This window comes from Apodemus sylvaticus, chromosome 9 (assembly GCF_947179515.1).
Source record: "Apodemus sylvaticus chromosome 9, mApoSyl1.1, whole genome shotgun sequence".
Lineage (NCBI taxonomy): Eukaryota > Metazoa > Chordata > Mammalia > Rodentia > Muridae > Apodemus > Apodemus sylvaticus.
In genome coordinates this window covers 92,071,385-92,083,392 of record NC_067480.1, presented here as the reverse complement: position 1 = coordinate 92,083,392, position 12,008 = coordinate 92,071,385, and the positions used below count along the sequence as shown (strand labels likewise).

The following is a 12,008-nucleotide window of genomic DNA, read 5'->3' as shown; positions in this document are numbered from 1 at the left end:
TGAGTAGATTTGATTTAGTGTCTCTAACAGTTAGGACCTTGCTTATAATAAGTATGATTCTCTTGTGCTTACAGTTTATTTCTGTTTATTTGATTGTGGATATTTCTTTGCTGCCAATCCTCACAATCATTTCACTTACTAGAAGGTACATGACTCACAGTGCTATTTTGTACGCCTTTTGAAATAATAGCCATTCTTGACTATTTCCTACGAACTTGATCTAACATTAATGGCAACATATAAAATTGTGAATGCATCAAACAGTTCAATGAACAAAGTGTGCATTCATTAACTAAAATGGCAATACATTACCCTTTTATAAAATGGAACCGTCATGCCTTCCATTTGGAAATCATGTTAAGTGTATAACTGCGTTGTGTATGAGCTTACACACTTTAGTTTTAAGTATGATTAAATAGAGAAAGTACCAATGGCAAAGGAGAAAGTAATAATTAAAGTTCAGCTCAGGAGCTACTAGAGGTCAAAACCAAAACCCAAACCAAACCAAACCAAACCAAACCAAACCAAACAAACAAACGAACCCACACATAACATAACCAAATCCCAATTCTGAGGCACTGTTGAGTGTAGGCCTGGATCACCACCTTCTGTGTTTGGAGAATACAGCTCTCAGCAGTTACTATATGTGGAACATAGCATAAATCATCAGAATTAACAATGGCATCTTTGCCTTCTGTGTTTTAGGGAATGCTCATGGGCAACCCACTAGCTCATACATAGTGGGTGAATTTGGTCAGCTATTTCCCAGGATTTTCTCCTGGTGAGCCAGCCAGCCAAAGGCTGTTGCCTGGGGTTTGTGTAACACTCTTTGTTCTCACTTACAGTGTGAGAAATCCTTCATCTGGGAGACTCACTGTAGGTCAGTGTTTTGTTCCCATAGCTGCTCTATTTATAGTAGTGTAAGATCGAAGGACTTGAACTGATGACTTGGGGGTATTTGAATCATACTGTAAATGTTCTTATGGGGAAGGTCTTGCCTTAGCAGCTGTAGTTGATACAGACCTAGAAGTTATAAAAGTAGAGGCTCTTGATTGAGATCAGGGTACGTATATAACAGGACAGATTGCTTAGGTTTTCATCTTGATGGGGAAAGTAGATTTGCATATGCTGCTTTTCCTCCAACAACTCAACTTTCATTTTCTTTAGGAATGCTGTAGTTTGTCTGTCTTCCTTCATTTACTTAGTTTACCCTCTCATCTCTTTTGCCCAGGAGATTGCATCAACAGTTTGAAAGCTACAAGGAGCAAGTGAGAAAAATCGGAGAGGAAGCGAGGCGTTACCAGGGCGAGCACAGAGACGATGCCCCGACATGTGGAATCTGTCATAAGACAAAGTTTGCTGATGGATGCGGCCATCTCTGCTCCTATTGTCGCACCAAGTTCTGTGCACGCTGTGGAGGCCGTGTGTCTCTGCGATCGAACAATGTGAGTGTCCTGCGAACACAGCAGGTGCCCAGGAGCTGAGCAAAGCTACCACATTTGCAAGCATGTAAATGCACATACGATCCAAGGCTGATGCATGCATGTAAGATGCACAGGAACACATCCTTCTGCATTTTGAGTTTGTATAAGATGCAAACCAGTGGGATAGTGATAAATATAGCGCCGAAGAGTTTGCACTTGTGTGGAACTTTCTAAATGATTCCCCTTCCAAGCCAAGGGCATAGCTGTCTAAAGCATTTATTTTTAAGTAAATGTAAACTTAGAATCACTACGTATTATAATTTCAGATTTGCGATCAAGCCAAAGAAAGACTGACAGGTTTATACTTGTCAACACACTTTTTATCAGAAGCAGTCGAGTATTTAAGGAAGATATGAAATAAACACATTTTTAAATGTAGGCATTATAAGAAGCTGTTTCCTAATTTTGCTGAAATAAGACCGTGGTCTTCTGCTGTACCACTTTTAAGTTTGCACAAATATTTTACGCTTTAAGATTATAAATAAAAAATAAATTCTAATGTAAAAAGACCCAATGTAACCATTCAAGACCCATATTAACAAATATTTACTGTAGAATACATTTCATACATATTCTATAATTCATATTGTATTCAATTCATATTGAATTTGCAATGCAATGCAATATAATACATTTATAATCTCATGTTTCCTGTGTTACAACAGTAGAATTATTTGTAGAGAAATCCAAATTAATTTTTGGTTGAGATCTCTAGTATAGTATTGAACAATTGTGATGGTCACTGCCTTAAAAATTCTGCTGTAGTTAGTCCAAGAACTTATGTTGTTATCTAACCATGTGTAGAATATGATATGCATTTATTTTAAACATTAAAGCTTTAACCACTCTTGAAATTCTTCTAATTTGGAAAAGTCAATTAAAATTGAGAAGAAACTTTCCAGTTGACCAGGTATTAGTTGGTCATCTAAATTGTAGTAGGATATTCTAGACTATCTTCCAGAGGAATTACAACACGGAGTATAAAAGGTACATTGTATACTTCAAAATAAGATTAGTGTTGTCTCTGAACAAGAGTTTCCTTAACTATAAGGCAAAGATTATCCACTTGTACTTGTTATGAGAGTTGGATAAAATCATTTAAGCCAACATCACATGTAGAATCCATAAGATGTGTTTATTAATCCCTCCTCCTGTTTTCAGTGTTTGCAAACACATACTTGAACTTTTGTAGGTGGGGCAGGGAGTGATTACAACACTTCCCAGTCTGGAAGGTGTTGGCATGGCAGTGCTCACCAGCTGAGGGCTTGTACTGCCTGAGGACCTGCAGCTGCTGAAACTCTTAGCTTCCCATTATAGGGATGAGGCAGGCCAACTGCCACACAGTTGTTTGCTGGCATCTCGAAGTCATTAGGGTCAAATTTGGGTTATTTAAAGAAAATTGAGCCAGGAAACACTTTTTTCCTTTGAAGCCATTTTTTAGTTCATTCCTCTTATTCCAAAATCACAAAAACTTGGAAAGAAAGTTAAAGAAATAAAATGAAAGACAGTCCAGCCTAAAATGTTATTTATGCACAAAACACTGTATTGTATAAACCTGTTTTCTCCTATGATAAACTATTGAAATACATTTAAATAAATATTATTTTATTGTTATGGAATGAATCATGCCTAAAATACTTACACTTTTCTGTTTAACTGTGACACTTTTTATTAGTAGTTTTTCCCCCTAAATTTTGTCTCTACCCATTTTCACTGAAATCTGATAAAAAGTTAGCATCGACTTATGTATTTTTAATAAAGTATTTTCAATATTAAGAGGTAACATGTGGCAAATTGACATTTTTTTCTGAAGATGTCCTTAGTTTTTACTTTTGAAATATCGCTTGCTATTTCTAGCATCTCAATCGATGCCAATGTTTAGATATTTCTGCCTCAGCTTTTCTAGTGCTAGGACTGCAGGTGTGTGTCAGGACACCTGGTACCAAAGAATGCATTAAATGTAAACCTAGTAATCTCAATTCTAAAACTCAGGAACCAGGCCAGTTCTTGCATCCAGTATATGGCAGTACATGGTGGGACCTGGGTGTGTGCTTTCAGTATGGGGTTTGCTTTTTTCTGAATAAGTGTTTTAACATGTTGAAGAAATGTGTTTGTTGCGATGTCATCACTTTGTTAATGTATGGCTCATTCTCGTTTCTCTTCTCTCTCTCTCTCTTTTCTCCCTGCTCTGCTTCCTTGGATGGTTGCCCAAAGGAGGACAAAGTGGTTAGAATCCATGCTTTCTTTTCTATGATTTGATATGCTGTTATTTGTGTGAACTCGATGAAGTGATAGTTGTGAATCCAGCACCCCACAGTGCAGTTATATATTGGGAAGGGCTCTACTCTAGTTGTCATGACTAGAATGAAACTTAGACAAACATGGAAGAATCAGACAGAATGTTACATTTGTATATGAAGTTTGGGTAAACTCAGTTCCTGGAAACAGTGTGATTTTTGTTATATTTACCAGCACATTCCCCTTAGCTTTGGGATTCGGGTGATCATTTCATCTGATTTAGGAGCAGTAAACTTTAATAGGTCTCTAAGTACCTATTAGGTACGAAAGCAGGAGGATTAAAAATTCACTGCAGGAGGAGACAAGGTATACAGACTTGGTACAGACAAGAGATCAAGTCCGAATCAAATATAAGGCAAATGAAAATGAAGTCACTTTTCCATGGGACACACGGCATACTTGTGATGATGAGCCACGTTTTGCCCTTATCAACTGTAGGATCCACAAAAGCTCCTTGCATTTGGAAGGATGGGGTTCAAGGGGTGTGTACCTTCAACATCTCTACTGTACGCTCTGTATACCTTCCTCTGGTATAAATGATGACATTCTCAGGGCCCAGTCATTTCCCCGAGTGGGAAGGAGGCAGCGACTAGTTTGGATTCATACATCATTTTAGCTGCCTTGGTTAATAACTTTCAGATTCAAATGTGAAATTCACAACAGTGCATGATGAGCAAGCCTGGCATTAAACTGAATATTCATCTGTGCTTTCAAACATAGTGCTCATTTCTGGACATCAGTTTTTCTATTGAAACAAGGTTGAAAGATTAAACAACGCAGTAGGTTTTCACCAAATATTGGTGTTTGGAAACTATTGGTTTAAAGCGATAATACCGCTCACTTAACTGGGTAAATTTACACATACAGTTTAATAAATAGCATCACTGAGGGCAAATGTTTACTTGAAAGTGGACTCAAGTTGCTTCAGAGGAACAGACTGGTAAGTATGTAATAATAATGCTGTTCAGAATTGGGATAAATCCACCTATTCCTGATGGCCTGGCTAGGTACATTGTACCTTTTACCTTCTTCCTATGATGAACAGTAAGTAGGTTGTTTGAAACTTACTGGGCTTCCTATGACTGTTGCCTGCACAGGAAGGACCCAGGCAGACTTTGCAGCTACAATGGGAATACTGTAAAATATAATCACCTTCAACTAGTTTACTCATTTCGCATTGAAAGCATGCACCAATTGTCTTATCTATAAACTACTCAGTCAATTTTTCTCTGAACGCGTTTTCGCCTATGAGGCACTTCGGTGAATTTAATGTTCCATTCTGAGGAAAGTAATACTAGATTTTGTCCTCAGGTATGTTAAAGAGAATAACAGTACTTTTTTAAAGGTTTGTTTAATTTTGTGACTGTGTGTGTATGTGTGTGTGTGTGTATGCGTGCATGCATTTGCACACACACATATATAAGGTATGCAGAGGAAACCAGAAGGGAATATAAGATTTCTCCAGGAGCTGGTGTTATAGGCAGTTCTGTACTGCTTGATGTGGGTGCTGGGAACTGAGTTCTAGTCTGAGTGAGAGGAGGCCTTTACAGCTCCTGGGCCATCTCTCTTTTTTATTAGATATATTCTTTATCTACATTTCAAATGTTCTCCTCTTTCCTGGTTTCTTCTCCCCAAATCCCCTAACCAACCCCTCCTCCCCCCCCCCCCCCCCCCCCCCGCTCACCAATCTACCCACTCCTGCTGCCCTGAATTCCCAGAATGATTGAGTGCGGAACTTACTGTTAGAGTTTCAGTCCTTATTTTATTCTCTACAGAATGATTATTTTGCTAGGGGTGGGGGAGAGAGAGAGAGAGAGAGAGAGAGAGAGAGAGAGAGAGAGAGAGAGAGAGAGAGAAAGAGAGAAGAAGAAGAAGAAGAAGAAGAAGAAGAAGAAGAAGAAGAAGAAGAAGAAGAAGATTATGAAGAAGAAGATGAAGAAAAAGAAGAAAAAGAGGAAGGAGGAAGAGAGGAGGAGGGAGAGAGAGATGAAAAGGAAGAGGACTAGGAGGGAGGAGGAAGGAGAGGAAAGAGGAGAGAGAATAGGAAAATAATGACTAAAACTTACTTCAAACCACATTTCATCAGTATGACAATGCTGAATTTGACATGGTCTAATAAATTAGTTTAAATGTGATTAAATGATTAAAGAAGACCCAAGACTGATATATATATGAATATATATATATATTCATAATTAAGTCCATCTAAATGATAATCATCATAATTTTTTATCCCAGAAATATTTGAACTACTTTGTTTTGAAACATTATCCCTACCCTAAGTCTTATCTTATAATAACTTGGAAGACTGTGAATAGCTCATAAGAAGGAACTGTCATACAGAAGGACATCAGTGTGGGCATGTGTAATAGCTTATAATAGAAAGTGATTTTGTATGTGTGCATACTCTCATTGTCAAATCTAAGATTATGTGTTTTATCTTGTAGAAAACCCTCCTCCATGCATAAAGTATAGGGATACTCTGAAATTTCCTATGTCCTGTTTAAATGAATTTTTCTTTGTTTTACTCCATTTGGTGGCAGAGGGTGGAATTTAAATCAGTCCCTTGATAACAGTCATTTATTCTGCTGGTGAATTTTGGGAATGAATCCTTTAAATTCAATTCTCTGATTTCCTATAAATTTCCATCAATCTTCTAACAAGAAAGGTTGGATTATGAATAGAGCAAACAAAATGAACTTGTTACATTTCCAGTTTATTTGATTTTCAAATAAATATGTCAGGCTTTATGATAAGATTAGTTTTAAAAAACATTGACATTACTCTGCCAACAGAACCCTATCCTTTTTGGTATTCTCTCAAAATGTGAAACCAATAGACAAATATCTTCTAAAATTTATATGTTAAAATCATTTTATATATTCATGATAATTCATTCTATATAATATACAAAATTATACATATCATTCATTATAGTAAATAATGAGATGCTATGATTAGGAGTCACTATTTTTAAATACTTCTTCCTATTAAATTTTCATTGGGATTTTTAAAATTATATTAAAGGCAATATTGATAAAACAAGTGTGGTTTTGCTGTTTTGAAAACCTTATATGACAAGGTTTACCTTGAAATGGGACAGTGAAATTTCATGTTAAGTTAGCCTTATCATAAGGTCTTATTTAAAGGATGGCTCATTCTTAAGAGAATAGAAAATACCCTTAAGCACCCATGCACGCAAGCATGATATTCTTTAACTGCAACTTTGAAGTTTTTCCCTTGCTAAAAGAAAAAGCAACCAAGTCAGAAAATTATAACTATTTTAAACAAGTGATTTGCATGATTGCATTAAATATTTATTATCATTGTGGAAAATATTCTCAGAGTTGTCCATATTTAGTCCAGAGGTGACGAGGCAGAGGCTTCTAGTAAACAGCCTTAAACTCACTTGAAGGTTAGGATTTTTAAGAATTTTCTTGAGATCCATTTTTTTTCTAGAAATTTTGAAATTTCTGATATTTCTCTTAGAAATTCATCCCATAAAATATTCTTTATTTAGATATAGTTAGGTTATATAGGAAAGTATATATGTACAGAATATATATATATATATATATATATATATATATATATATCAGTAAAAATCTTTGGTTATATCAAAAGAGAACTGACATTATACAAGTTGGTTGCTGAGAATTCTCAAGTGTTTGTCTGGTTTTATTGAACATACCTTAAAGGAAAAACAACACATAAGTTGCATATAGAAAAGCTGCAAATTCATGTGTATCTGTGCTCTCACCCATGAACACACGCATATGTTAGTATGTGTATGTGGAAGCCAGAAGTGTCTTTCTCAATTTTTCCTCATTTTTCTTCATTTTATGATAGAGTCTCAATGTGTAGCCCTGGCTGCCTTCAACTTTAGGTCAGGCTGACTTGGAACTCATAAGAGACCTACCTGCCTCCCACTCCCAACTGCCAGTGCTGAGGTTAGAGGCCTGTGCCACAACACCTGGCTCCAATTTACTTTATGAGACAGAGGCTCTCACTCAACCTGATTGCGTTAGAGTTGCTAGTGAACAAGCCCAAAGAATCCACCTGTGTGTGAATCAGTAACAGGATTATAGCTCCAAGCTACCACACTTGACTGTTTAAGACCCCATTCTTATGTGGTAAGCATTTTACTGGATGAACTATTCCTCTGCTTCCAGGTGGCTACTATTCATACAGATGTGTCTTAAGACTTGGATTCACTAAGGGCTGCAGACATTAAGAGCAATGGTAGCTTTTCCAGAGGACCTGGATTCAAGTCTACCACCCACCTAATGGCTCACAACTGTCTGTCACTACAGATCCAAGGGATCTGCTGCCCCCTCTGATGGTTTCTACAGGCACTGGGCATATTCATGTGGACACAACACCCATGCACATACAATGAAAATTCAAAAATTTGTGAGTTTGGTTGATTCTTTTAGCAGATTTTAGTAGTTCACACTTAACACTGCTATTCGGGAAATGTTTGATGATATTTAGAATCATTAGAGGATTTATAGGCTTGCTTGGTATTGATCTCCTTCACTTCTTCAGTGTATCTTTTAATAGTTATAAAATGTGTTTTAGAACTATAAAGATTCATATTAAGATGAATGGAACTATACCTGGGTTGTCAAAAATGAGAATTTTCTATTGAGAAGAAAGAAATGCGTTAACAGTTTCCACGGAGTGCACACACTCAAACACACACATATACACATATGTTGGAATGTTGTACTAAATTTTGTCATAAGACACTGCAAAATCTGTGTTTACACACCTAGTTGTAGGATTTCTGGGTTTATGATAACTCCATATTTAACTTCTTGTGAAGTCCCCAGACTGTTTCCCAATGAAAGATGTCAGTTCCTCGAGTTTTGGTCAATATTTGTCACTATGTCACTCTTTATCCTCTCTTTCTCTTGCTCCTCCTCTTCCCATTCCCTCCATCCCCCCTCGTGTGTGTGTGTGTGTGTGTGTGTGTGTGTGTGTGTGTGTTTACTCATTGTAAGAAAAAAGCACCTTCTATTTCACAGAGTCTCTCATTGGGTCATCAACCTTGCCTATTATTCTAGGTTGGCTGGCCAATAAACCTAGGCATCAGCTAAGTTCATCCTCTACAGGACATTTTTATGAGGATTCTGGGCTCAAGTGTAGGTCTTCATGCTTGTGTAGCAGGTACTATAGAGACTGAGCCATTTATCAGACCCATGGCTTATTTTTTTATTGTTTTCTTTAAATTAATAATATTCAGTGTGAAGTGAAATTGGGTCTCCTACATGGTATTATAAAACTATTTTATCACAGTTACATTAGCTTGATACCTTCAATATTGCACTTTGACAGAGAGTTTTAGTTTCCTGATAATAGGTTCCTTGGATTCATGCTTTTCAAAAAGCTGGCATACTTACTGCATTAGAAATAGGTTCCTTAGTTAGTGGTGTTACACACCCTTCATCCTGGCACTTAGGGACCTAAGCAGGAGAATTGGAAGTTAAACTAAGCTATGACTCCTTACTGAGTTTGATGGTATCCTGAGCTTCAACCAAGGACCTATCTTCATGCTCCCCAAATCACTTTGTTCAGAAGGATTTCTGTTGACTGTATTACATCACCAATCTGTAAAAGCTATTCAAACAGATTTTCATAGCTCAGTGCTAATTCATCCATCCTTGTATTCATCTTTATTGATTCATTTCCTATAATGAGAATCATGTACAAAATTACTTTTCTTTTAGAATTATCTGCCTTTTCAGTAAACATGATTTTGTTGTTTATGCATACCAATGTGCTTTCTGGTCAGTGCCGTATAAAAGTTATTCATTATTAAAAAGAATTAACTGTATTCCATCACCAGCTGTATTCCATCCTAAGCTTAACCAAGCAGCCCAGAAATTAATTATGGTAATTATGAGTAAAGCCTTTTCCCTGTATACCGTTCACCTGTCACTCATTCATTTATTCTAGGATGTTCAAAAGATTTTTTAAATCATGTATTGTTTGAGTTCTTCATTTAATATAATATACATAAACCCTTTAGTCCACCTAATATATTCTTTAATAAATTCAGCTTAAAGCTGCATATGTATATGTTGTATGTGTTTGACTGACACTAAATACTAAATTTCTATACAATAATTTTTGGGAAATACTATATTTGCATATGATTATTTTGGAAATTATTTTACTAGTAGTTTCTTTTTTTCCATGTTAGTGTGTAGGATAATTGAACAGCATATTTTATCAACATTCCTGAATACACAGCCTTTTAATGCCACATGTATCTCTATCTTTTATTTATTTATTTAACCATATTTTATTCCCCACCCCCCAGTCCACCCTCCAACTCTTCCACATTCGATACCTCCTCCCCACCCCCTTCTCACTATGAGGATGTCCCCACTCCCCCCAACCCCAACCTAACCAGACCTTTAAACTCCCTGGGGTCTCCAGTCTCTTGAGGGTTAGGTACATCTTCTCTGACTGAACACAGACCCGGAAGTCCTCTACTGTATGTGTGTTGGGGACCTCAGCTGGTGTATGCTGCCTGGTCCATGGTCCAGTGTTTGAGAGATCTCAGGGATCCAGGTTAATGGAGACTACTGATCCTCCTAGAGGTTCATCCTCCTCCTCAGCTTCTTCCAGTCTTTGCCTAATTAAACCACAGGGGTCAGCAGCTTCTGTTCATTGGTTGGGTGCAAATATCTGCATCTGACTCTTTCAGCTGCTTGTTGGGTCTTCCAGAGTGTAATCATGATAAGTCCCTTTTTTTGAGTGCTCCATAGCTCAGTAATAGTGTCAGGCCTTGTGACATCCCCTTGAGCTGGATCCTACTTTGGGCCTGTCGCTGGACCTTCTTTTCCTCAGGCTCCTCTCCATTTCCATCCCTGCAGTTCTTTCAGATGGGAACAATTATGGGTCAGAGTTTTGACTGTTTGATGGCAGCCCCATCCCTCACTTGATGCCCTGTCTACCTGCTGCAGGTGGGCTCTATAAGTTCCCTCTCCCTGTTGTCAGGAATTTCATCTAAGGTCCATCCCTTTGAGTCCTGAGAGACTCTCACCTTTAAGATCTCTGATGCAATCTGGATCCCCCCCCCCACCTCCAGAGGTTGCCTCTTTCCATTCTTTCTGCTGGACCTCAGGGTTTGAGTCTTTTCCCTCAATTTCCCTCTTCCTTCCCCAACCTCACTTTCCCTCCTAGGTCCCCCCTTCCCTCTCCACTTGTGATTTCATTCTTATCCCTCCGAAGTAGGACTGAGGCATCCTCACTTGGGCCCTTCCGCTTATTGGAAGGGTTCTTATTTTCAATTTCTGTCAATTGTATCTTGGGTATTCTGTACTTCTTTGGGAGAGAGAGAGAGCTAATATCCATTTATTAGTGAGTACATATGATGCATGTCCTTTTTGGTCTGAGCTACCTCACTCAGGATGATATTTTCTAGTTCCATCTATTTGCCTTCAAAACTCAGGATGTTCTCATTCTTAATAGCTGAGTAGTATTCCATTCTATAAACAAACCACATTCGTATCCATTATTCTGTTGTGAGACATCTGGGTTGTTTCCAGCTTCTTGATATCACAAATAAGGTCACTATGAACATAGTGGAACACGTGCCCCTGTGGCATGGTGAGACATATTTTGGGAATATTCCCAATAATAGTATTGCTGGACCTTCAGGCAGATATATTTCCAATTTTCTGAGGAAACTCCAAATTGATTTTCAGAGTGGTTGTACCAGTTTGCAATACCACCAGCAATAGAGAGGTGTTCCTCTTTCTCCACATCTTATCCAACATATGTTGTCACCTGAGGTTTTGATCTTAGTCATTCTGATTGGTGTAAGGTGGAATCTCAGGGTCATTTAGATTTGCATTTCTCTGATCACTAAGGACTTTGAAAATGTCTTTAGTACTTCTGAGCCATTTGAAATTCCTCTGTTGTGAATTCTGTTTAACTCTATACCCCATTTTTTGATTTGGTTGTTTGGTTTTTTTGGTGATTAGTTTCTTGAGTTCTTTATATACTTTGGATATTAGCCCTCTATCAGATGTGGGTTTAGTGAAGCTTTTTTCACAATCTGTAGGTTGCTGATTTGCCTTATTGACTGTGTCCTTTACTTTCCAGAAGCTTTCCAGTTTCACGAGGTCCCATTTGTCAATTATTGATAGTAGAGCATGAGCCACTGGAGTTAAGTTTAGGAAATTTCCCCCTGCACCATGAGTTCAAGGT

The 12,008-nt window shown here is 37.6% G+C and overlaps 1 protein-coding gene across 3 annotated transcripts in view; it reads left to right on the top strand.

Moving 5' to 3' along the window:
- LOC127692874 (regulating synaptic membrane exocytosis protein 1-like) overlaps positions 1–3,743 on the top strand; it is a 230,438-nt gene extending 226,695 nt beyond the window's left edge. For 2 of the 3 annotated variants that reach the window (XM_052193487.1, XM_052193484.1), the window contains 2 exons: positions 1,232–1,445; positions 3,699–3,743. In XM_052193487.1, the coding sequence (XP_052049447.1) occupies positions 1,232–1,445; positions 3,699–3,743 (259 nt within the window). The remainder of the gene's footprint in view (positions 1–1,231; positions 1,446–3,698) is intronic. The other variant, XM_052193485.1, reaches the window with a different exon arrangement.
- Positions 3,744–12,008: the final 8,265 nt, after the last annotated feature.